This window comes from Pongo abelii, chromosome 4 (genome assembly GCF_028885655.2).
Source record: "Pongo abelii isolate AG06213 chromosome 4, NHGRI_mPonAbe1-v2.0_pri, whole genome shotgun sequence".
Taxonomy (NCBI): Eukaryota; Metazoa; Chordata; class Mammalia; order Primates; family Hominidae; genus Pongo; species Pongo abelii.
In genome coordinates, this window is record NC_071989.2 from 143,814,006 (window position 1) to 143,840,826 (window position 26,821).

At 49.5% G+C, this 26,821-nt stretch overlaps 2 protein-coding genes across 2 annotated transcripts; both read right to left on the reverse strand.

Moving 5' to 3' along the window:
- Positions 1-1,999: 1,999 nt before the first annotated feature.
- On the reverse strand, positions 2,000-2,732 carry DCANP1 (dendritic cell associated nuclear protein 1). Its single transcript, XM_003780695.3, is given in 2 exon segments — positions 2,000-2,633; positions 2,635-2,732. Coding segments are annotated over 2 exon segments (732 nt in total).
- Positions 2,733-4,956: 2,224 nt separating this feature from the next.
- Positions 4,957-5,571, reverse strand: TIFAB (TIFA inhibitor). The gene has a single exon (XM_009241070.2). It carries the CDS (start codon positions 5,569-5,571, stop codon positions 4,957-4,959), a length of 615 nt encoding a protein of 204 aa, XP_009239345.1.
- Positions 5,572-26,821: the final 21,250 nt, after the last annotated feature.

Below are 26,821 nucleotides of genomic sequence, written 5' to 3' on the forward strand. Positions count from 1 at the left end.
GCAATGCAGGTGAGGCTGCCACCATGAGGGAAGCTGGAGGGAGGACCTGTTAACCTCATGGTAGTGTGGCGACATCAGCCACCACTATGTGTCACGGGGTGCATGCTGAGGAAGAGAAAACAGAGCAGAGCTGGAGAAGTTCACACAGTAGATACAGTGGAAGGCAGGTGGTCCAGCTGGCAGCCCACTGCAGGGGTGGTGGAGGTGGCGATGTGCTGTTCCCACCACATAGAGCTTGCTTGCCTCCGCACACCTCTTTGCTGGCTGCAGCCCTGCTGCTCAGTGGGCGGTTGTGGAAAGAATCGGTTCTCAGTTCCCATCCCAGCTCTGCTATTTAGACCCCGGGAGACCTGGAAACAGCCCCTTGACAAAGTCTTGCTCTACACGTTTCTGTAGTGACTGTCCATTCGAAGGGATAGGGAAATATTCCCTCAGTGTCCTGCTGTGAAACTGTTAAAGCCACCCATCCTATGAAACTCACTCCTTTGGGTTAAGCATCGCCTTCTCAGTCCTTTCCTGTGTGGATGGAGTTTTGGCACAGTGAGGCGAGTGTTGCTAGTGGACCCGTTGGGGGCCTGCATAGCCCAGGGGTGGAGAGAGGGGTCAGACTAGAGCCTACGGAGACTTGGTGGGCAACAGGCTCGGGCTCAGTCCAGCCAGCCCAACCTCTGATTGCTATCCTCAGAGCCCCTCCAGGGTCTCCTTGGCGGGGGCTGTCCCCTGTGAGCCTCTGCAGGGGACAGGAAGTGCTGACTGAGAACTGTCTCTCTGTGACATGCACCCTGTCAAATCCATAAACCTTCCTCAGCAGTCACCACACAGAATCCCAAAACCCCAGGGTTCTGCTTGAGTTTGAGCTACAGAGGCTCAAGGACTAGAAGGAAGCACCAGCCTTGTTCTGCCCCAGCTAGAGGGTCTGCGCTGCCCCAGCTAGAGGGTGTGTGCTGCCCCAGCCAGAGGGTCTGCGCTGCCCCAGCCAGAGGGTCTGTGCTGTCCCTGCTGAGGCCTATAGAGGCAGAGACATTCACCTCCACTTCCTGTCTGCCCTTGGCTTTGTGGCCTTCTCACCCCAGCTGGCCAGCTGGCTTCCCACCACTATGGGCCTCGCCCTGCCTGTGCCGGGCCTGAGGGGCCTGGCTCAGAGTTTAGCATCCAAGGGGACTGCTGCCTTGACCACCAGAGCCCCCACTGTCTGTGCATCTGTCCTCTGTTCAGCTCTGCGAAGGCCACCGGGAACACAAGAGCCAACAACCCATGGCCTTTGTCTGCAAGGAACTTGAGGTCTCACCGGGCAGACAGGCACGGAGTGAGTGCTCCACCACTGGCCTCCCTTCCTCCAGGCTGCAGCCAGGACTATGCTGTCTAGCGTGTCTGCTGTGACTTCCTCATGGCAGAGCCCCACACTGTGGCTGTTTATGGAGCATTTGCAAGTCTCCCTCGAGGGGAGCCCGTGTCTCTCACGGACAGCTTGGGAAGATTCACATTCTTGGAAAAGCAGAGGAATGTGAGGGTTAAAATACCTTAAAGGGCAAGGAGATGATTTCTAGATTTCCAGACAATGTCTCAGAGAATTGTAGTGCTCTGGGGTATGCCTGAATGTAACCAATGTAGCTCCTTTTGTGCCTGAGTGTAGACTGGGTCCATGTGCCTACATGCATTCAGTTCCTCCCACCAAACTGGACAGTGATAGCTAACCCTGTTGACCCTCATGTCTGGGTGACTTAAATGTGTGATGCCTCAAACTGACCTTCACAATGACTCTAAGGAGGTAAGTACTGTGATCTTTCCCATTTTCTACAAGAAGAAACTGTGGCACAGGGAGATTCAGTCACTTGTCCAGGATCACAGAACTAAGTGGCGGGGGGTGGGGGGACAAGAATTCTAACCCAGGCAGCAGTCTGACCAGAGGGCCCTAGCTTGGAGCAGTGTTCATGTGCACTGTATGTTCGTGTTTAGTGTACGTCTGTGCATACTTGTGTGTGTGCACATGCACACATGTTCACTCAGGCACGTGGGCTGCCCTGCGGTGGGAGCTGAGAGAATGCAGTGGAGGTTGTTGGGAGGAACTCACCTGCCTGCTCCGGCTGTCTGAGCAGGTGAGGGATAGTGATATCAAGTGCGAAGACCAGGCCCTGAAGCCAGCCTGACAGTTCCAGCTGTTAGGAGAAAGTGAGGGTGGGTGCCATGGATCTGATGATTTCAGTGATTTTCTTCTCAAGAAAAATGAAGTCTCGGATGGGCAGAGCTTAACTGCCTTAAAAACTTGGTACAGGGCAAGGTGTGAGTTTCCCGGGGAGACTGTGTGAACTGTGAACGGGTAGAGTCTGAAACTACAAACCAGATGTTTCCTGGCTCCCTCCCGCCTGGTCTGGCCTGTCTTCCTTCAGCTGCTATGCAGTTCATCCTGAGTCCCTGAGGGCCTCGCAGATGCTTCACTCCAAAGATTGGAGTTGCAGAGTTCCCTGTGGAGGAATTGAACTGCCCCCTCTCACAGGACCCCAGCTGGCAAGGGTTTGTTCCTCCCTGGAGGGGAGAGATCCTGACTGAGGCCCTGGAGAGGGGCACTCAGGGGCAGCAGCTCATTCCCAAAGTTCTCTGGTGGAGCTGGGGAGTGGCACCCTGGGGACTCGGGTTTCCCCACCAGCTCCTCTCTCCAGTCTTTGGTGTCCAGGTACAGTCTCCATGTCGTGGCTTCTTGAGTTCTGTATGTGGGTTGCTGCTCCGTGATGCATAGTTGGGGAACCATTTTGGTCGGTGACAGATCACTGCTGCTTTTCATCAGACCAAAATACATGTGGCTTCTTCTCCTTGCCAGCCCTACCAGGGCATCTCCCATTATACCAACCCTGCCTATTGGACCTTCTGATGCAAGGAACAGATTAAAATCCCCTCCCTGTTGCCTACCAGGTCCATGGCTACAACTAAATCCCTTGTTAGGGAACCACAGAGCACAGGTAAGCCCTTGGGTTCTGGAGCCAGCTTACTGGGATGTGAGTCTTCCTTAGCTCCGTGTGGATGGTGAGCCATCCTCTCTCAGGTCTCATGATAGCAGCTAACCCTTATTAAGTGTGTGCCGGGCACTGACTGAGTGCTTTATAGGTGCCACCTTCTAAGACCGTCATAACTCTAGCAGGTAGTACTATTATCTTACCCATTTTCCAGAGGGAGGAATAGAGGCAAGAGCAGACTAAGTCACTTGCCCACATCACATAGCTACTGATGCTGTGATGTTGGGCAAGATATGTAACCTTTCCAAGTCTCAGTTTCCTCATCTGCAAAGTGCAGTTAATACACACAGCACCTAGCAGAGTGCTAAGCACATGGTAGGCACTCAACAGGCAAGGCCACTTAAGAAGAGAATGTGAGCCCAGCTGGAGGAGAGAGAAAAATACAATAACTATAGCACTAATCACAGTAGTGATCAAATAAGTAATGCACTCCTGAATGCTTGACTTTCCTGAGCGCAACATAAACTCCCTGAGGGAGTTTGCCTTATTCACTTCTGGTTCAGTTCCGTGGCTTTACACAGATCTGGCACAAGGTGGGTGCTTGGTGAAGGTTTGCTGAATGAATGAGGAACTGTTTTGGGGGTCCCAAGGGGTCGTTCACAGCATCAGACAGCCCCTTCCTAGCAGCCCTGCTCTCCCTGCCTTGTGGCTGTGATCTGAGTGTTTTTGCTTCTTCCTTATTGGAGAGGAAGCTTCCCACACCAGGGCAAGCCTGGGTCTTGCCCACCTCTGTTTTCCTCATGGAGAAGATGCTCAGGGCCTGTGAGTGAAGTTGAACTTCCTTGTAGCTTGCCCTGGGTGCAAAATGATCATCCTTTTGGGCAGAAAACAGAAATTGTTGACAGCTACAGACCCAGGGATTCGAGTCAGCCAGGGGAACAGGGCCGTGCCCTCGGTGCCTCAGATTCCCTGGAGAGTGGGGTCTGGGATCATGGTGACCATGTATATCCCTCCCTGCATCACACTAGTGAACGTTGTTTCTAAATCACACTCTCCCCTTCTCAGCGTGGTGTGGCAAGTGGCTGCTCCCCTTGTTCACCGAGAAAATCCTCCCACCCTTGGTGCACCTGGCTCCTAACGAGTCCCTTATTTGGAAGGAACACCCCCAACCCCATTGGTGTGTGACTCACCCTGAGCGAAATAACTGCTGGGCTGAGTTCTCACACAAACCCCCACCCCATCCCCTCATTCCCTGAAGACCTTGCCCTCAAGTCAGCCAAGGCCTTGATCCAGAAGTGACAGAGAATGCGGAGTGTGAGGATGAGGATGATAATGGGGACAATGAATTTCCAGACAGGCCCAGCTCCCAGCTGCCAGCTCCCATCCTCAGGAAACCCTGAGTCCTGCCTGCATCCTTTCCAGAAATGTGAGTCCCACCTTTCCAATTTCCTCTTACACCTCGTCTATATTTCCCACCCCCACGTCTGCATGACAGCGTGGCGTGCATGTGGCCCATCTGGGGATCAGGGAATCCTATTGGGTGTGCCAGCTTAATGAAATACTTTCAGTTTATTAAACTCAGGCTTTCCTAAGCCCCGCGTACCTGTGGGTATTTGAAAGCTGAAGGTAACCCCAAGCTACCACAAATGTAATTGTTACATGTGTCCACGCATTCCTGGTGCAACCTCAAACTCCTGCTCCTAAGCAGCACACAAAATGAACCACATAAAGTAACTCCTAGTCAGACAAGAGGGAGAAATGTGTGGAAATGCTGAAAGAGGCTCCCCAGAACCCCTCAGGGCCTCTAAAAGTATATGATGTTCCCATTACTTTGCATAGCTCTGGCCACAGAGGGTGCTTCTCCACTCCGGGCTGTTTGTTCAGTGTTTGCAGAATTGGTTCATTATGAGCAAGGCAGCCAGCGGGTTTTGCTTGTCAACCTTGCATGATTCAGCTCAAATATTTCAAATCCTGTTTCATTTAGCAAAGGCTTGCTCTAGTGGCAGGGCTAGCAGAGTGCACTGTCTGGGGGTTCCCTCTGGAGCTGTATTTCTGTTCCTCCTCCAGGTCTTGGCTGGAGAGGGCTGTCCCAAGTCTGGGAAGGGCCGTGGAGAAACCCCAGGCAACCTGGAGTCTGCTGCTCTGAACCGGGGGGAGGCTGCTCCTGGGAGATGCCTTCCCATTCGTCAGTTTCCTCAGCCTCAGATCTGTAAATCAGGGGTGAAGGGCTGACATGGAAATAGCAGACAAAAGCCTCCAAGGATGTGCCTTCTTCTACACGAACCAGCATCTGGATGCCTGAGAAGGAGACCCTGTTGACGGTGCTCAGGGGGACCTGCTCCAGGTACCTCAGCGTCAGCCCATTGACCCACACGCAGCCCTTGCGGCTCAGGGCCTTGAGGCAGAAGGCCAGCAGGGCACTGCCTTTCTCCAGGTAGGGCTCCAGGGACAGGTGATGGCGGGAGAGGCGAGGGAGCTGCATCTGGAGGTGGGCGTCCTGCCCCCGTCCGAGCAGCAGAGGGCTGGTATCATGCTGCAGCCGTGGTGGGACATTGGCAAAGGCAGATGGGCCCAGAGTGGGATGGTACAGGCTCACTCGCAGGACGGTGAGGGGCTTCTCCATGGAAGAAGGCCTGGGAAGATGGAACACGGACACACAGGCTCAGCTTCAGTCAGAGACCTCTGTGGCTCCCTGAGCCCAGACACACTTGCCCACCTCAGGGGCCCTGTGCCTGTTCGTACAATCACTCCGCCCAAGCCAGGATGGAGCCAAGGCTGGAATTGGTGTGGAAGGTCATGAGCTTAGTCTCTCGCATACTCTGAATAGAACATGCCACCCACTCTCTCTGACTTTTGGATTTCTGTAGTATAGGTATATCTGTCCTTGTCTATGCAAGGGATAAGGCATGCTGGCTTGCAGGGTGGGGATTTGGTAATCTTTTGGTTATTTGGAGACAATTTGGCCCTGCTTCTTGGAAAGGAAAGGGTAGACAGACTGGCTACATCTTCCTTGTATCTGACAGTCACACAACAAACCCTTGCTGAGTCCTCCTTTGAGCCGAGCAGGGAACCAGCTGCTGGGGAGAAGCAGATTCAACAACGAACCGAGCCCTGACTCTTGGGAGCACCCACTGGTGGAGGAGAGAGGTGTTTCTAGCACCAGGATGTGTGGAAGGACACAGAAGGGGGATGCTTAGCCTAGTCCTGGCCACCAGAAAGTCTGCCTAGAAACCCTGGTGAAGAGTAAACAGCTAGCATATTCCGAGTGGTTACTATGGGCACTTGCTGGAAGGCCACTCACAATGGCCGGCTTTATTCCTGCATGGGTTTGAGGAACACAAACTCTGCTATGTCCACCAGCGCCCTGTGGCCCAGGACCTGCCATCATCTTCAGGAACCAAGGGTTGAGTGGATTTGAATAACTAATTATACATTCTCTGGGTACCAGGCTTTTGCTCACATTATTTCTTTCCTAAGAATGCATCTTCCATCCCAAACTCTGTGTCCAAATACTGCCCACGGTTCAAGGCCCTGTTCAAGTGTTACCTCTCCTGTGAAGCTCCCTTCCCTGGGGAAGGTGACCTTTCGCTGCCTTCTGACTCCCAGAACAGGGAGAATCCCCCAGGACACCTGGCCAACCTTACTCTCCATTCATTCCATCTTTGCATTTCATGCCCAAGTCCTGTGGGCCCTTGTCCTGTCTTCCCTGAGCTCCTCTCTTCCTGCCCCTGAGGCCTCCCAAGGGCTGGGTATGGTCTGGGCTGTGGTTCTTGCTGCCCCATGTCCCACTGCCCCATACAAATAGGGCCTGGCCACCATAAATATCCAGGGGCACATTTGCCAAGTGGCTAAATGAGAAGCCCACACACACACGGTGAAATCACCCAGAGAGACCACAAATGGGATCATGTCTCAAAGGCCGTGGGACCGCGAGCCTATTGCAGGTGGCTTGAACTCAATGTCCCTCCAGGTCTTGAACCTGCTGCCCCTCCTGCCTTTTAGACGCAGGAGGTTAATGCCTGGGACCTTTCAGTCTCATAGTGAGGGCACCCTTTCACTATCAGAGGCCTCAGGGCACCCCCTTTCCCCTAAGGCACAGACACACGTATGCCTCTGCGCACACCCCATCTGGTCATAGTCTGCAGAAAACCTTTCTTTTTTTTCTTTTTCTTTTTTTTTTGAGATGGAGTCTCGTACTGTCACCCAGGCCGGAGTGTAGTGGCGTGATCTTGGCTCATGGTAGCCTCCGTCTTCCAGGTTCAAGGGATTCTCCTGCCTCAGCCTCCCCAGCAGCTGGGATTACAGGTGCCCACCACCATGCCCAGCTAATTTTTGTATTTTCAGTAGAGACGGGGTTTCACCACGTTGGCCAGGCTGGTCTCGAACTCCTGACCTCAGGTGATCCGCCTGCCTCGGCCTTCCAAAGTGCTGGGATTATAGGCATGAGCCACCACGCCCAGCCAGAAAGCCTTTTCTTGAGTTATGGGTTATAGGCTGAGCCCAGGACAGGTGGGCTGGGCAACCCATGCTGTCAGGCCTGGCTGGAAACTCAAGAGTTCACTCCCAGAAACTAATATCATGGCACAGAGACCCTGAAAGAATCCCTCAGGAAGAAAGATTCACTGTTGCTGTGTGGCCTTACTCTCTGCTCCATCCAGAGCTAACAGAAATCTCCCACCAAAGAGGAGCCCGTCTATGACAGGCTGTCCTGTGTCTTTTGGATCCCAGGTGTTCCGGGAAAACAGAAACCCAGCCCTACAAATCCAGCCTGTAGGATGGGGCAGGAGGAAGACACTCCAGAGTGTGTGTCTCGGGGGAGCCTTCCTCCCAGCCCCACCAGGCCCTCCCTTCTCTCCATGGGTTCAAGCCCCTCTGGCTTCTACTTACCTTATTTCCAGGGCACATCTGGCTCTAGTCCTGCAGCTGTGAGCTCTTGAGAGGGAGTAGGCTGGTTTGGGTAGGGCTGGGGAGGGCTCTTATGGCTGCGGTTCAGGAACATGACAGAACACACTTCAGTTTTGTTGCATTCTTCCTTTTTCCCTTTAGGAAAGAAAATAGAAGTGCAATTTTTCATTGCAGAAGTGCAATTCCGCTGCTGAGAGTTTGAGAAACTCCAGCGTGGGGCCCCTTCTGAGATAGATGGCGTGCCTTCCTGGGTTTCAGTTCTGCCAGCCTCTCCTACCCCACCCCCAGGGACCTTAGGACCTGCACCCAGGGTATCTGCAAAGTTCCTCTCCACCTGCCAGTAGGATGGGGTCAAAGCGGTCCAGCCATGTTAGAAAAAAAGAGCCTTTTGGGACAGAGGGCTACGGGACAGGAGAGCCCCCTGAGTGTGGGAGAATGAGGAGAGCGTTCTGGCTGGATAGAGGTTGGCCAAGGAAACTGTAGGCAACATGGCACTTCCCTGAGGGTCTCAGGAGAGGGCAGGGCCTGGGGATGGGGAGGATGGAGAGGGCAGTAAATGGCCACTCATAGAACATGGTCTCTCCTGCAGAACAGTGAGAAGGTGGTCTCTCATGCCCACTCCCCATCGCCCGAGCTCTGCCTATTTGCATGTAGTTTGGAAGGGGTGAAGATGGTCGCTTGTCCAGCACTGCGGGCTCTGGCTGCCCTGGAAGTGGCTAAATGTGAAGGTGCTAACCCTTCACATAGCCCAGCATTTCATAGTCCACCAGTGTGTTCAAGTTACCTGCATTATCTCCTAGGAGTTTTATAGTTCTATACGTACATTTTAATTTTTATGACATGTGTAAGGTTTGTGTCTAGTTTTTTTTTTTTTTTTGCTTATAGATGTTCAGTTGTCTCAGCACCATTTTCTGAAATGACCATTTTTTTTTTTCCTTCAGTGTTTTCTCTTTACTCCTTTGTCAAAGATTGGTTGACTGTACTCATGTGGGTTTATTTCTGGGCTCTCTACTTTGTATCATTGATCTATTTGTCTATTTTTTCACCAATACCTTACTGTATTGATTGCTGCAGCTTTGTAGTAAGTCGAAGTTGGGTACTGCCAGTCCTTCAATTCTGTTCTTCTCTTTCAATTTTGTCTTGGCTCTTTTGAGTTGTCTCTCCATATAAATGTTAGAATCGGTTTGTTAATAGCCACAAAATAACTCGCTGGGATTTTGATGAGACTGCATCAAATCTATCAATAAAGGAGGGAAGAACTGACATCCTGATAATATTGAATCTTCCTATTCATGAACATGGGATATCTCTCTATTTATTCAGTTCCTTGATTTCTTTCATCATAGTTTCATGGGTTTCCTCATATAGATCTTGTACATGTTTTGTTAGATTTATACAGAAATATTTCTTTTTTGAATATTAATGGAAATGGCATTGTGTTTTTTATGTCAAATTTCACCTGTTCATTGCTGGCATATAGGAAAGTAATTGATTTTGTGTATTAATCTTGTATCCTGCAATCGTCCTTTAATCACTTACTAGTTCCAGGAGCTTTTTTGTCAATTCCTTTGGATTTTCTACATGGACAATTACATCATCTGCAAATAAAGACAGTTTTTTTCTTCCTTCCCAATATGTATACCTTTTTTTCCTTTTTAATCTTATTTCATTGGTTAAAACTTTTTGGTTAAACGATGTTGAAAAAGAATAGTGAGAGGAAACGTCCTTGTCTTGCTCCTGATCTTAGTGGGAAAATTTCTGGTTTCTTATCAGTAAGTATGATGTTAACTGCAGGATTTTTGCAAATGTTCTTTTTCAAATTGAGGATGTTTTCATTTATTCCTAGTTTGTTGAAGACATTTTGCTCTAAAGTAACTGCCAACCTAGAATTCCATGCCCAGATAAAGAATCCTTCAAAAATAAAGATGACATAAAGTCATTTTCACACAAAAACTGAAGAATTTGTCAACAGTACACCTACTCTAAAGTAAATTCTAGTGTTCTTCAGGCAGAAGAAAAGTATTCCCAAATGAAAGCATAGAAATGCAGAAGAAAATGAAGAGCAATGGAAATGGATATATTCTTATCAATCAAAGTGAATATTAACCTTATGAAAAACAATAATAATGGCATTTTATTTTTGAAACTTATTTTAGTTTCAGGGGTACATGTGAAGGTTTGTTACATATGTAAACTTACGTCATGGGGGTTTGTTTTACAGATTATTTCATCACCCAGGTATTAAGCCTAGTACCCAATAGTAATCTTTTCTGCTCCTCTCCTTCCTCCCACCCTCCACCCTCAAGAAGACCCCAGTGTCTGTCGTTTCCTTCTTCGTGTTCGTGAGTTCTCATCATTTAGCTCCCACTTATAAGTGAGAACATGTAGTATTTGGTTTTCTGTTCCAGTGTTAGTTTGCTAATAGGATGATGACATTTTAAAATGTATTTAGAATATATGTACAATTAAAGTACATGACAACAATAACATCAAAAGTGGGAGGGGTAAAAATGTAATTATAGTTTTCCAAGGTCCTTGCATTGTCCAGGACACAATAAAACTACAATTTAAGGTAGACATTAATAAGTCAAAGGTGCATGATATAATCTCTAGGATAATCAGTAAAAGAATAATAATGTTTTAGTGACAAGCTAATAGATGGGAAGTGGAGTAATACATTATCAATGACAATGAAGGCTGAGAAGCCTTGGAAAGGCACAGTGGAATAGGGAGGACATCCAAGTAGGGAGGATGAGGACAGCCCCAGACCAGGCCTGCACCTGCGTTGGGTAAAATTGAAGGGGACAAGAAGGGCTCCAGCACTGGCTCTTCCTGGACAGATACTGACCCATTCCAGTAGCTTACCTCCTGCCTTCCTCTAGGCTGAGGCACTTGGGACCCTTCAGCATGGTGGCCTTGGAGGCTGTTTCCTCTAAGGGTCTCTGAGTCTGCTCTTCTCCAGGGGATGGGCTGCTACTCTGGAGGCCTCACTGGTTACTCCTGGGCCTTTTCTGACCACCCTGAGATCCTCAGGGCCAGATGCTCAAATAACTGACCTGGAAGCTCAGTGAAGGGAAGTGACCAGCCAAGGTTACACAGTAAATCTGTAGCAAAGCTGGGTGAGGACTTAGGTGAGCTGACTCCCAGTCCCCAGGCCTAGCCACAGTACACCTCCATGGTCCAGATAGCTTGATAGCTGTGCCACATACTCCCTCTGGGTCATACTTGGGGCCAGTCATATGGGTCTGGAAACAAGTGTGGCTCCTGGTCCCTCAATAGCAAGTCAAGCAGGGAGGTGGGGGATCTTGGGGGAGGGCAGTGAGGGGCAGGGCTAGCCCCCAGAACCACAAGATCTTTGGTAGCAGACCAAGCAAGACAGGTGACTGAAGCTCAGTGAAGTCCCCATCATGGTCTTTGCATCTCTCCAATTGCCTTTTCTTGTATCCTTCCCCCATCTCCTGTACCCTGGCTCTTCCTGGTATTGGGGAAGGGTGGGGAGCAAAGCTCAGATCACTGAGAAAATCCTCTCCTGACCATTTTTGGGGACTTGCTATGACTCCTTCTCTAGAAACCTATGGAAGGCAGTAGTAACCTAAAGAAGTAGTTCTAAGAGCATGCCAGACCTGCTGCTTGCTCTGTGCAGGAGAGAAGCCAAGTGCAGGCAAGGTAGCTAGAATGACCAAAAACCCGAAAGGCCGCTCCAAGGTGGGAGAGAAGCCACGTGTAGGCTAGGCAGCTAGACTTGATCCCAGGCCTCTTGCCAGCACCACACCGCTACTCAGTGCAGTGATAGACAGATGAATGACCAAAAACCCAAATGGCTACTCCAAGGCATTTCAAGGGCTGCAAACGCACATAGATGGGGCTGAGCCTACAGCCTATGTGCGAAGGTGGCTGGCCATGCTCCAGGGCCTTTCCTCTCATCAGTCTCCCTGGTCCAAAGACCACCTGGCCTGCTGAGTGTCCCTAAACCCTGGGCAAGGGCCTCATCTTTGGGGCTCCAGTCTGGGCAACACCTCAGTGATCCCCAGTTATTTCTGCCCACCAGCAGAGTAAGGTAGTGGGCAGAAGCCTGGTAGGGAGCTTTGTCGTCTCTAGATATGTGACCTCAGGCAAGTCCTATCTCTTCCCTGGGCCTGTTTTCCTCCCACTGCCTTCTGTTGCAATCGTTGAGTCATGAGGGGAGGGCTATGTCCATGCTCACAGCCCTGGCGTGGGAGGGTGACTGGGCAGAGGACATGTGTTCACGGTGCCTGTGTCCTTAATAACTTGGGTCACAGCAGTTTCCAACAAGAAAGAGAACTGAAACAACCAGGGAATTCCCTGGCAAGGAGAAGTCCTGCCCAGTCTGCATCTTTCAGAAGCCAGGAGGAATGCCCCAGGTTTGTGGGAAGGAGTATGCATACACAGTGCTGGTTGTTGGCTTTCCGGAGGCAGATAGGAGCTGGAAGTCTCACGAAGGGAGAGTGAGACCCCGAAGGGTGAGAGCTGGGGAACTGCCGGTTTCACTCAGCCTGGCCCCCTTAGCTAAGACAGCCTCTGGTTGCGTGTTGGGCATCTGGTGTTGGGATCCTGGGGCATATTACATCAGTCAGCAAATGTCCCCCATCATGTGCTCAGGGAGGGCTCAGGGACAGAACAATTGCCTCCCCAGATATCCCCTGAAACTCCCACCTCCAGGGCTTTCTCCAACATTAGACCAGTGAGGCTTCTGCAGCCAGACGGACTCAGGTCTGAGGCTTGGCTCTGACGTGTAACAACTCAAGCAAGTTATGCAGCCTTTCTGCACCTCAGTTTTCTGCTCTGTAAAGTGGGGACAAATTGCTGTTGTTGTGAGGACTCAATGAGATATGTGGAAAGTACCAAGCACGCGGTGAGAATTGATAAGTGAGAACTGCTCTTAGTAGAACCCTTGACGGTAGAGCAAAAATGCACCCTGGGGACACGGGCTGTCAGAGGAGACTTAACAACAGCATACACAAAACCTAAGTTTTCAGACAGCTCCAGTTTTTGCTTAAAATAAGTATGGCTTTAGAGTTGAATTCCTAATGTGCATGAGTTTCCTATAAATTCCATTTTAGATTATAATAAAGTAAAAGGAAGTCTCCAAGTAATTGCTGGGACCTGTATCCTTGACGTCCAGGAAGGCTCTCCATCTCACAAATGAGGAAGCTGGGGCTCAGAGCAGGTAGTTGATTTGCTCAGGGTCATCCTTCTGGGAAGTTTCGGAGCCAGGATTTGAACACAGTCTCTGAGACTCTTGGGCTTAACCATGAAGCTTTCAGGCCTCAAAGGTAGGGTGTCTCTGGAGTCCAGCTGCCTGGCCTTCTCAAAATGTGTGCTCACTCAGTGACACCTGGTTCCAGCCCTAGCAAGCTAACGTGGCTGCCCGCTGAGTCCCGATGGCCTGTGGCCACCAGGTGGCAGTATCCCTAAACCCACTGATCCTCTCTTGGGGCCCAAGAGGGAGGATAGTTTGAAAGGTTGGGGAAGCCATGGCAGGAGGCGGCGCTGGAGGAGGGAGGGGGGTCCTCCTTTCTCTGACTCAAAATGCCCTGAATGGACCCCAGGTGAATCCACACCCAATCCCCCTCCCACTCATAATGAGCATGGAGCTAAAAGTAGGAGTCAGAGCAGAGGCAGAGGAAGCAGCCATCGCAGTCACGGGCGCCGGGACAGAAGGCTCAGAGAGGTGAAGCGACCCGCCCAAGGATGCAGATTGCGTGCCTGCAGAGCGAGGATGCACAGCCACTACCTGTCACATCCTCCCCAGAGAGAGGGACCCAGTGGGGAAATGAACCGCAAGGCTCAGCCCCGGCTGACCTGGTGCATGGGAGGCTCTCAGCATGTGGATGGAGCTGTTGTCACTGTGACCATCGGGACAGAACGCCGCACCCTGCTCCAACCAGGCCCTCAGGGAAGAGGGCCAAATTGCTAATCTATGTCAATTTCACTATTAATAAATGCCAAATCCAATAATGACTGGAGCCGTGACTAATGCCTGGGGTAGGCCTGGGGAGGGGATGCCTGAGAATTCTCACAGGAATGCTTGGCTTTTACCTTGGATTGGGGAAGTCAGGCCACAGGAAACTGGTGCCCTTTAGCCCAGCAATGAGCTCATACCTCCTTTTGTCTACTGAGCTAAAGAGGAGACCCTCAGGCTGCCTGAGGAGCAGGGACTTGGGAGAGGGGGAGGAATCCCACCACCCTGCCCTGTGGGCGGTTTCCTCCACCTTCACCCACAGCATCCAGATCAGCAGAGGGGCCAGAGGGCAGGAAGGGAGCCCTCATAGGGAGCCCAGCTCCGCCTCCTCCATGGAACATACTTGGTGGCAAGTGGCTTTACCTCTCCGGGTCTCGTTTTCTCAACTATAGAATGAGGATAATTGTGCCTGCACAACCTCCCTTGCACTATAGCCAACATCTCCATTAAACACTTTGAAAGGGGTTCACTTTCCCTTGGTCAAAAAGGATTTGCAAAGAGCTTTTTTCTTTTTCAGTCAAAAACTTGGATTGAAGAAGCAGCTTGGGTTTATTTAAAGGATGCAGCCGGCCAGGAAAGATGGTCTCAATACAACATAACACACATTGAACATGGGCTTTTCATTTTTAATTAAGTAAGGTGAAGCGTGGCATAAATGCATTTTACTAAAATTTAGGAATAAGGCATATTCTGGAATTAGTGTGTGTCTTCAAAGGCAGATTTCTAACATATCATGCAAGCAAACCCTTTGTGTGGAGAGTTAGGTGGTTCCAGTGCCTGTAAGTACTGGGTATAGATCTGAAAGCAGGAGGAGAAGAAACCACTGTCTCTCTGCATATAGTACCTTTTTGTTTCAATTACGGTAAAATATACATAATATAAAATTTACCGTTTTAACAATGTTTAAGTGTGCAGTTTAGTGGTATTAAGTACATTTGCATTGTTGTACAATCTCCAGAAGTTTTTCATACCCATTAAACAACTTCCCACTCCCCCTACTTCCGGTGACTACCATTCTGCTTTCTATGAGTTTGACTCCTCTAGATACCTCAGGCAACAAAAGTTAAAAACAGATGACTAGGACTCTATCAAAATTAAAAACTTTTGCCTCCAAGGACACAATCAACAGAGTGAAAAGACACCCACCTATGGAATAGGAGAAAATATGTAACAGACTTTATATATGTAAAATATAATTGGAATCATACAGTATTTTTCCTTTTGTGACTGGTTTATTTCACTGAGCAGAACATCGTTAAGAGTCACCCATATTGTAGCATGTATCAGAATTTCATTTCTTTTCAAGGCTGAATAATATTCCATTGTAGGTATGGACCACGTTTTGCTTATCCTTTCATCCATTAATGGACACTTGGGTTGCTTCCACTTTTTGGTTATCATGAATAATGTTATGCACATGGGTATACAAATATCTGTTTGAGTTTGAGTCCCTGCTTTCAGTTCTTTTGGGTATATATCCACAAGTGGAATTACTGGATCATATGGTAATTCTATCATTAATTTTTTTGAGGACTTTGGGAGGCCAAGATGGGCAGATCGCTTAAGCTCAGGAGTTTGAGACTAGCCTGGGCAACATGGTGAAACCCCCTCTACAAAAAAAAAAATATATAAAAATTTGCCGGGCATGGTAGCATGTGCCTGCAGTCCCAGCTACTTGGAAGGGGCTAAGGCAGGAGGATCACTTGAGCCCAGGAGTTGAGACTGCAGTTAGCCGAGATCATGCCACTGCACTCCAGCCTGGGTGACAAAGTGAAACACTGTCTTGAAAAAAAATTGTTTTCCTTAGTGGCTGCAGCATTTTATAGCCCCACCAACAATGCACAAGGGTTCCGACTTCTTGATACCCTCATCAACACTTGCTATTTTCTGTTTTTATTTTTTGGACAGTATACTAATGGGTATAAGGTGATATCTGATTGTGGTTTAGATTTGCATTTCCCTAATGATTAGTGATATTGAACATCTTTTCATATGCTTGCTGGCAATTGCATATCTTCTTTGGAGAAATATCTATTCAAGTCCTTTACCTATTTTCTAATTAGGCTATTTTGTTATTGTTTTTGAGTTGGAGGAGTTCTTTAGATATTTTGAATATTAACCCTTTATCAGATATGTGAATTATGAATATTTTCTCCTATTCCATCACTTACCTTTTCACTATGTTGATTGTGTCCTTTGACACACAAAAGTTTTTAATTTGGATAAAGTTCTATTTATCTATTTTTAACTTTTTTTGCCTGTGCTTTTGGTGTCATTTTTAGCCAGGAAATTATTACTAAATATAATATCATGAAGCTTTCCCTCTGTGTTTTCTTCTAAGAGTTTTATGGTTTTAGGTCTTTAATGCATTTTGAGATAATTTTTGTATATGGTGCAAGGTAAGTGCTGTGGTTTGAATGTTTGTGTCCCCCCCAAAGTTCATATGTTGAAATCTTAACCCTCAAAGTGATGGTATTGTTGATAGGAGGTCGAGCCCTTAGAAGGTGATTAGATTAGTGCCCTTATAAAGGAGACCACAGGCAGCTGGCTAGTCCTTCCAGCCTGTGAAACCGCAGTGAGAAGTTGCCATCCATGAGCCAGAAAGTTGGCCCTCACTAGAAACAAAATCTTCCAGTACTTTTACCTTCTTTTCTTATATCTCCAGAGGCTGGGACAGCAGAAAAACGAAAACAAGCTAGGTGATGAAGGTCTTTTGTTTTCCTGTCTCTGCCGTTCCTAGCCTCCGGAGCTGTAAGAAATAAATTTCTCTTGTCTCTAAGTCACCCAATTCATGGGAGTCCAAATGAACTAAGTAAGGGTGCAACTTCATTCTTTTGCATGTAGATATCCAGTTTCCCTACAAATAGTTAAGATTTATACTTGAGGATCACAATTTACCATATTTGACTATATTTGGTTGAGTAGAATATTTTACATACATTGGCTACAATGCAAAATAAGAGCATTCAAATTCACCTTGCAGGTTTTGTTAATTTTATATTCCCATCTTTATATTGTTTAATAGGCATACTCTTTTTTTTTTTGAGACAGAGTCTCGCCCTGTCACCCAGGCTGGAGTGAAATGGCACAATCTCGGCTCACTGCAACCTCTGCCTCTCAGGTTCAAATGATTCTCCTGCCTCAGCCTCCCAAGTAGCTGGGATTACAGGCACATGCCACCACGCCCAGCTATTTTTTGTATTTTTAGTAGAGACGGGGTTTCACCATGTTGGCCAGGCTGGTCTCGAACTCCTGACCTCGTGATCTGCCCGCCTCGGCCTCCCAAAGTGCTGGGATTACAGGCATGAGCCACTGCACCAGCACTCCACGCTCAGGAGTGTGGATTGTTTGTAACAGTATAAATCTCAGGAAAGGGTTAATGAGAGGATCGATGAATCTTCTATGCCATGAGCTCCCTGCCAGGCTTGGATTCTGCCATTTCCTGCCCATGAACTGGATTCTGTGCCACTCGCTCACTGAACTTTCCCAAGTATTCCTGGTGTCACAAATTTTGGGGGCAAGGGTTAAGTGATTATCATGTTTCTTTTTCCCCCACCATGGGCTTCTACATAAAGCTGTGGCCAGACCATCAACACCAAACACTGTTTCTAATGAGTTTGTGTCACAGACTCAAAGCCCACGAGCAAAGTTCTGTGTTCCCAATACGGTAGGTGCACAAAACCCAGAGGGTCCACAGCATTTCTGGACTTTTGTATTGGCTCCTCATTGAAAGCTCTTTCCAGAAAGCTGATTCATTACAATGCTGGCTAATACCCACAGGAACACTGAGCTCCACTGTGTGGGAGCTTGAGGGGCCTGTGCTGCCCACGCTGAGTGTCCACCGCCTTCCACTGCCTCTGACACCTTCAAGCCATCTCCTGAATCTGGAATAGTCATTGTGAGCTGGAGGCTTCCTCAGAAGAACCCTAAAATCAACGGGGATTTTGGTGCCAAGAAAAATAGCCCAGCCCAACTTCACAGCAGTGAGCCTCCAATGCACCCCAGGAAGCTGCCATCACCATGGGTAGCGCGACCTGGCTTGATTTTGCCAAAACAAAGGAAAATCCCTCCAGCAATTTCTATGAATTTGTTTTGCAAAACTGAATTGTCTGCTTTTAATTCCCCTATACCAATTAAATAAAAATTGGAATTTAAAATCCAGTGAATGACAGAAACCTCACTTTGGAGTGGATGACAGACCCCACGCAACCTGGGGTCTGGGGTAGAGAAGTGAGATGCTGGGACCTTCGAGGGAGTGGCGGCTTTGGTGGCAGGCTCCCTAGGCTTTGGGGCTCCTGGACCATCCTTATGTGTACACGTGCTCTGAACCCATGGGACTAATAGCTGACCACGAACAGAACAGCAGCGAGGCAGGAGCCTGATGCTTGCCGGATTTCAGCTTCAAGACTCTGCCCCACATGCCTCTAAAGCCAAATTCCTGTGTGTTTATTTGTGTTTCCCATGGGGCTCCTGGATCTCTTCCCAAGGAGGAGGCTGGGCCCAGAGAGACCCTGGCTTCCTCTGCACCCAACCCTGGGTGGCTCTGCACCAGTAGGACAAGTGCCATGGAAGGAGTCCTGGTGAGCTGCCAAGGAACGCCTCGGGGTGGAGAAGGGCTTCCTTGAGGAGCTGATACCAATGCTGAGTCTTGAAGAACCGGTAGGAGTGGCTAAGTTGATAAGGAGAAGAGGACATTCCAAGAGGGGGACCTGCCCTTGCAAAGGAGCAGAAATGTGAGAGAGCCGGCGGCCCCAGAGGACTACAGGGAGATGGATCAGGCTGCTTCTTCCTAGGCTGTTGCAGAGGCACTTGAGGTTTCTGCTGTATTAGCCCTGAGCCCTCTTGGGTCTTCCCTCCAGTCTGTCCCCGACTCTTCCAAAGCCCTAGAGGCCGGATGATGTGGCATGTTGACCTTCATCACCTAGTTTGTTTTCCTGTCTCTGCTGTCCTGCTGAGTGTCCTACATCTTAGGGCACAGCCACAGCCCCTCATAAAAAATATGCAGTCACTGCCCCCGGGACACGGGAGGCCATCAAAGTAAGGAGGCCAAGTGTCCAGCTGTAAGCTTGGGACATGTCACATCCCGAGAACCTGAAACCTGGGTTCTTTGGGAGGCAGTGTGGCTCAGTGGCCAAGATCATGGGCTCTGGGGTCAGGGAGACTGAGTTCCAATCCCAGCACCACCTCTCATGAGCCAAGGGAATTGGGCAAGTCATTTAACCTCATGGAGCCACAGTTTTTCTCTGTAAAATGTTGACACAGTAAAGATTAAATGAGATTGTGCTTCTAAAGCACGGAACATGGAGTCTGCTAGAGTGAGAGCTTAACCCATTTATGCCTGAGGTTGCAATTTTTTGAATTTTTGCAATCAGACCTTGGTAATGACCTTGAGCAGTAGGATATAGATAACTCCCACATGCTTAGCATTCCAATAATGGAACACTGGGCATAAGTGGGTCAATAGTAGGTTGGTGCAAATGTAATTGTGGTTTCGCCATTATTTTCAATGGCAAAAACAGGAATTACATTCGCATCACCCTAATAACTACCCCCACTGTGATCTGTATTGATTGACTGACTGCACCTGGACGAAGAGAGGTAAAGTGGCAATCTACTATTTTGTCTTTTCCAGATTCATTACATTATTTCATTTTGCTAAATTTTTCTCTCTACATATTCTCTCTCTTTCTCCCTCTCTCTATTATATTGAAAACTTGGATCTCAAGCAGTGGCTTGAACAAGAGTCACCTAATAGGCCAGGTGTGAGCAGCCCAGGGCCCCGATGGCTGCTCCACAGTGTCGGCAACCCAGCCTCCTTCCCCCTTGCCATGCTGCCGACCCTAGAGCATTGCTCTTGCCCATGTGGCCTCACATGGCTCACCCCCACCATACCCACATCCAAACAGGGGGAACGGGCGGGGGGCAAGCGTGGAGCACATCCTTTCCTTCGGAAGATGCGTCCTGGAAATTGCCCAATCACTTCTGCTTGCATCCTGTTGGCTGGTCTCAGGGAATGGCTAGTCCTAGCTGTCAGGGTGGCTGGGAGCTGTGTGATCAATGACAAAAGGAAGGTTCTATTATTATAGGAGAAGGGGAAACAGATATTGAAAGACAACTGAGTCTCCTTTTCCCAGCCGAATTGCAAACTCTTCAAGGGTTAGAAAGACTTCTCAAGCTTGCACCTCACCCTGTTGGGCTCCCCGGCTGCAGATTTGTTCACCGAGAGAGACTGATTGCTGAGTTGGCTCCACAGAACTGCTGCATTGAGAAGTGCCATGGTCAGCCCTCCACGTCCTCAGAGTGCAGAACAAGAGCCAAGAGCCAAGGACAGCAGCATAGGGCTGGGGTGTTGCTGTGGGGAAGACAGCCCTGAGAGAGAGGACTGGGAGCTGGAGAAGCAGATCAGCAGCAATTGGGGGATAGCTGATGGACAACCTTTAGATATACAGAAAGGGATGGCTAGAGGGAGGAAATTTAGTTTTTGAGTTTTTTTAATTTTTACATCAAAATATGCTCTGAATGTTTTAGTTCTGTTCAACGATTGAGCCTTCCAAAATGAAAAGCTTTGTTTTATTTTTATGTCCAATTTTGAAAAGGTAACATATTCACATAGTTCACATTTTTTTTTCCAAAATAAAAAGTAGAGAGGAAAGTCTCTCTCTCACTCCTCCCCACAGGTAACTGCTGTAATGGTGTCCTGTGTATCCTTCCAGAGAGTCTTGATGTGAGTACAAGCACACATGAATCTATATTCCAGCCACCTCACTCTGTTCCCAGCACTGTCTGCTGCCTTGCTTTGTGAAGGTGTCCTTAAGGCCAGCAGCTCCCATTCTCCCCAGCAGTTTCTCTCTTTTAACAGTTTTCTCCCTGTCCTGTGATATTTCACAAAGCGAGCCCAAGCCATGACAATAAATATTTCATACCTTTCGTGAATGACATGTTTCACATATGCTTTACAAATGTGCGTCTTCATTCAGAATCAAATGTTGAGGGAAATATGTCTTTTCCACATGGCCACTACCATAATATAAAAAGCATTTTCCTCCTCCCTCTGCCCCAGGGGGGAACTATATCATGGAAATGGAAAAGTGATGAGAAAATGAGCAATCCTGCCTACAGAGCTCTCTCCAAGTAGTTTTCCAGAAGCTCCCTGGGACTGCATCACCTAATGGGCCATAAATCACCAACTGGGCCTGGGGAACTTGTCACCCAGTGGTTCGCTGAGTGACATTGGCTATTTCTTTTTGTTGGCCATTGACCTGAAGGGTGTCTGCTGTGTACGTGTTGGGAACCTACCTCAGAACCTGTCATTGGTGTTTGGCCTTTGGCTGTCTGCCTGCAATCGGCTGGCCATGGCATAGGATGGGCACATACTTTGCTATGGGCCCATCTGCAGTAAGAAGTGGCTTGTAGAGCTGCAGAGGTTCTAACTGAGGCTCGGGGCCATCGTGGCTCAGCCATTTGCAGGTAAGTTCTACTGCTGATGGGATTGCCACAAACGATGGAATGCCTCCAACACCTTTAAATCAAGCCTGGGGGCTCTCAGCTCAACCTTGGCAAGCCTTAATGTGTCTTCAGTGTAAGCCGTGATCTGGTCCGCCTGGAAACAGGGAACCCTGGCTCGAATGCTAGGGCCAGTGCTTGATAAATGCCACCCTTAATCTGCCTTCCTTTCCCCCCATCCCCTACCCACTCCTACTCGCCAACCCCAACACACCCAAATGTTGTTGGTAAGTATGACTTAGATTTTTCCCTAGTCTCCTCTCTCAGATAACTTTCTAAAACCTCCCAGGCCCTACTCTAAGAAGGTATGTCATTATGAGTGCCAGGGGGCACTGTTGGGCAACTTTTGTGCACAGGAAACTGCCTGCTTGTGTGTTTTCAGAGGACAGGATGCTTGGTGGGGACAACTGTCCCCACCCTCAGTCAGCTCTCAGGGACTCAGCATAGTTGCTCCCCCTGCAGGGCCAGAGCTCCCTCCATGTCACCTCTTCAGCCTGCTGGCTCTCAGAGGTATTAACTCTGCCCACCTCAGCTCAGGTGGAGAGCTGCCCTGTGAGATGTGAGTAGGGCTGCCTTCCCTCCTCCCTTTCTCATTCTTTAATTGACAACTGCTTGGCCTGGATGATTTTTTAGATAGGAGCTGAGTCCCCCTCCCCCCCAACCCCAGCCCTCCAACAACAGCACCCAAGAAAATCAAGGACACAACTTTTTATTCAATTCTGGTATTTGCTCTCATTGTTGGAATGATGAATGTCACAACTCTATTTGTTGGAAGTGTTTGTTGCAAACATGCAGCTGCATTGGAATTCAACTGAATTCTGATGTTTTAACCTGGGAGAGTCAAATTCCCCCATGGATCCTGCAGGGAAAGTGGTCCTAATGTTCAGGACAGGCACCCCAATCAAGCTGGAAGCCACCTGAATTTGGTGCTTTCTGCCTCAGTGGGTCCCTGTCCACAAAGAAGAAACTAGCAGCTACTATGGGCCACACAGTATGGTGTTGTATACATTTTGTCCAAGTTGTCAACATTTTAAAATTGGAAGCCTGGAAATAAAACCCTCAATTTTTGCAGCTTCAGTTGAAAAGTCAGGAGATGAGGCTGGCCTGGGCTTGGGTTCCTGCAGGGCACTCATCTGCTGGTGCACATGCTGCCCTCAGGATGAGCTTGGCGCTCCATCCCCGTTTGCCTCAGTTCCCCCAGTCCTGCTTCGTATATATTTATTTTATGTTCTAGGCTCCTGTAAGGCTTTGACTTTGCAGTCCTTTTGTGAGGTGTGGTAACCCCTAGTTAGCCAAAATGTAATTTTTTCCTTAGGACATGAGCCCCCACAGAACCAAATAACAGAAATCACCCTGAAGGAGCCGAGGTCTACACGTGAGTTGGGGCATGGGGCAGAGAGCCTGGGTGGCTGGTGTTAGTTCCAGACAGACTGGGGTGATCAGGGTCTCTCTATTGGGGCAAATCTCTCTGCTCCATCTTCACGTGGCCTTCTTCTCCGAGCGTGAAATCTCCCACCACCTTCCTGTGACGAGGATACTGTCGTTGCATTTAGGGTCAACCCAGATAATCTAGGGAAATCTCCCCATCTCAGGATCCTTAATTTGATCCCATCTTTTGCCACATGAGGTGACAGTCACAGGTTCCAGGGTTTAGGAAGTGGGTGTGTCTTTGGGGCCACTACTCAGCCTATCACGGCTGGCAAGCCTTCCTTCAGGGAGCTTGCATTCTAGAGACAGTCCGGAAAGGAAGGAGGAAACGAACAGGAGTGGTGAGCATGTAGCTGAGGTGGGGGATGACTGTGCATTCAGAAACCCCCCCGGGGGAGATTCTGGTTCATCTGAGGCTGAAGGGAGTAAGGCAGCAGGCCGAGAGGTCCTGAGTGCAAACGCCCTGAAGCAGCAGCCTTGGTTAGACAGCGAACTGCCTGCAAGCGAAGGGAAGAGCAGTAACAGAGAGATGGCTGGAAACCAGGTGGGGATAGATAGTCCTTGCAGGGCCTTTTAGACTCTGGTAGAGGGTTTGGATTCTATTCCAAGACAATAAAGGAGCTGTTGAAGGATGTCAGCAGTAGTGGGTTGCGAGCCACTGAGGATGGTGCCTGAGATGGCGCAAGGCTAACAGATGCCCCTTACTCAGAGATCACCCCTTAGAGAGGTAGGGGTGGAATAGGAGGCTGCCTCTCTGGCGCACCATTGCCCGGCTACAGGCCTTGCTGGCCCCAGGTGCCCCTTATGCTGGGCACCTCTCATGCTCCAGCCATGCTGCGAAAACTCAACACCCACATTTGTAACACGGTGTTCTAGCCAAAATGGGACTCCAGCATTTTTGAAATCTCAGATCCTGTGCTTTTACCTTTAAGCTAAAGGTGAAGCTTTAAGAAGCCAGATTGCCTGGGTTTGAATTTGGTGACAGACACTTAACCATGTGAATGTGGGGGACCCCCATAACCTCCGTATACTTATTTTCCTCTCTAAAAAATGCAAACAAAATGGTGACTGCCTTACAGTGTTGTTGGGTGAAGGGATAAACAGGCACATAGCTTAGCACAGGATCATGGACTAGGAATCAGAAAATCAATGTTAACCGTTGTCATTTTATTTTTATTTTACTTTATTTTTTTGAGACACAGTCTCACTCTCTTGCCCAGGCTGGAGTGCAGTGGCGTGATCACAGCTCACTGTAGCCTTGATCTCTGGGGCTCAAGCCATCATTCCACCTCAGCCTTCTCAGTAGCTGAGACCACAGGCACACATCACCACACCTGGCTAATTTTTGTTTCTATTTTTTTGTAGAGACCAACCTATGTTGCCAGGTTGGTCTCGAACTTCTGGCCTCAAGTGATCCTCTTCTTGCCTCAGCCTCCCAAAGTTCTGGGATCACACACATGAGCCATCACGCCTGGCCCATGAGACTTTTAGTTTCTGTAGGAGGCATCTTTGAGAACAGCCTATTCTTTGTGTTTTGAAAAAGGGAAAAAAATTAACAGAGCATTTGATCTTACATAGAAAAAGCCAAACTGCAGCTCTGGGATGGAGAGGTTCCAGGCAGCAAAAGAAAAAACACTTGAGAGTTTTGTTTTGTAGAATCACAGCAAAAGTTGTCTTCACTCAGGGCAGAAATGTGAGAAATTGCAGAAATAGAAAGGAAGCGAGTTTCCTCACAGAGCCTCAGAAAGCTGGGGGAGTGTGTCTTTGGAGAAAAGGGCCATATGGTTGGGGCAGTCCCTCTTCGAGGGGATGCTAACCCCTGTGTGGGCTGTGGCTTTAGGACTTTGAGCCTGGTCGCACCCAGGAGCTAGTTTGCAGATTTCCATCATGCTCTGTTGTTCTCTCCTAGAATTATCCTAGTCAAGTCTGGTCCTACTTAGCTTTAAGATGTAGGAGCAGTCTTGATCACGTGTGAGTTGAGGCGTTCTGGGGAGCGGTGGGGCCTGGGAAAACTTGTTATGAGATGTCGAGAGATCACCCGAGATAAGGAGAGTGGGGAGCTTGAGTCAGGAGGTGGGACGAGGGAATACCACCCACAAGCTGGTATTGCCAGGGTGGGCAAGCTCAACTCGTTGATTCCCAGGGCACAGAGGGAGGGGAGCTGGATGAAAGTTGGCCATACGATGACCAAGGAGAATGAAGGCTGGGTCTCTTCTGCTATCGGACACTAAAGGGCAGCCAGACCCTTGGGAACAGTGGGTGTCTGGCACCTGGGTTACAGCTGGCTTACATCCTCATAACTATCCTATCATGGGGTACTATCATGGGGCTTGTTTTACAGATGGGAAAGCTAAGGCTCAGAGAGTAACTTGCTCTCAGTCACACAGCTGGTAAGTGGCAGAGTTGGTATGTCCACTGGGTCTGACTAACCCCAGCGCCTGCTGGTCCCCCAGGGAGCAGGCCTTTGCCCCAGTTCTGCAGGAACTGCAGTCATTGGCTCCTGCTCAAAGCCTCCCAATAAAGAGAATTTTGGGGAAATCCTTTCCGCAGGAGAAGCTGGTGAAAGACAAGCCCCCTTCCTGGATATTCTCAGCACAATTCAGGACTTGCTGATTACTCTTGAGCCCCACCTTTCTCTTCTCAAGGAGGCGGCCAAGTTTACTTGTGATTACGAAGTGGTTGCAGAGCGGTCTGAGAGTCAATGGATCCGGAGCAGCGTGGCAAACAGCGCAGTCTGGAGGGCCCCATCCCGCCGCAGGGCCAAGGCCTTTCCTGCCAGTCTGAAGAACTGCCAGTAGATGGCACTCTGAACCCGTTCCCCGGCCCCCTCCACGCCCTGGATCCGCCGTCTGCGCCGTGCGGGACTCCCCCGGAAGCGCCTGCGATTTCAGAGCAAGAGCGGTTTCTGCACTGCTCCAGTACTGCATTTAACAGACGCTTGTGGAGCACCTGCTGAGTACCAGGCTCTGTCCTGTGTGCTGGGTGTTCAGCCTTCCTGGGAGAGGATATACAAGGCCATCGCAAGGCCACTGCAACTCAGTGTGACCGCAATTAGGACCGGAGAGCACTTGATTTCTAAACTGGGTGGCCTTGCGCCTTCTGGGAAGAAGCCTAGAGTTAGTGTTCCCGCAGGGCTGTGCCTCAGAGGACCAGGCACCACCAAGCACACAGGTGGTGCTCAAGAAATGAATGGGAGTAGATGAGGGCATTCTGGAGGCTGCATGGAGAGCCAGGGCCTGCCGCAGCAGCAGCACCAGCAGTGGCGATGGCAGCAGCGGGGTCGTTTCCAGGGGACTTGTTCTTTCCCGTTGCACCTCTAGGCTCTGCAGAGTTTAACGACGAAGCTCAGCCTGGGCACCGTCTCTGGAAGATGGGTGCCCTAGCTCTGAGGGCTTCCACCGCAGCCAGGCCTCAGGGCTGGCCCGGGCCTCTGCAGGGAGCTCCAGCTGCAGGGAGCCCCCAGAGGAAGCAGGGGCGGCAGGGAATGAGTGGAGGGGGGTGGGGTTGCCAGAAAGAGGGAGGTGCTGTCTGCATTCAGTACCAATCAGGTGGCTGGCACCTTACCGAGCCTGAACGCTGAGCGCTGTCTCCTACGCTGTCCTCACAGCAACCCTTTCAAGAGACGTTCTTGTCCTCCTTAGGCATATGGGATAATGGAGGTTCAGAGAAGGCAAATCTCAGGCATGAGATGAGTGGCCCATCAGGAGAAGCTGAGCTGTGAGCACATGGAGTAGGGTGCCTGGAGAAGACCAGGGTCAGGCCCCTCCTTTGCTGGTGATAGAGAGGGGGCCTGTTGTGGGCCGCTTGTGAACATATCAGTGCAAGGAAGCCTTCCACAGCAGCAAGCGAACACCCTCCCGGAGTCAGGCCAGCTCCTGAGCACAGGCGCCACCAGGCTCCACCCGACTCAAGCCCCCAGATAGGCTCTCATTTCCCAAAAGAGTGCCTGGCTACCCAGGCTCATGGCCTCTGGGGACCACAGGGCAGAAAGTGCAGAGGGTAGGGTGGGGAGGAGAGTCAGTACGAGGCCTCCTCTTAGGACCTGCAGTGCTTC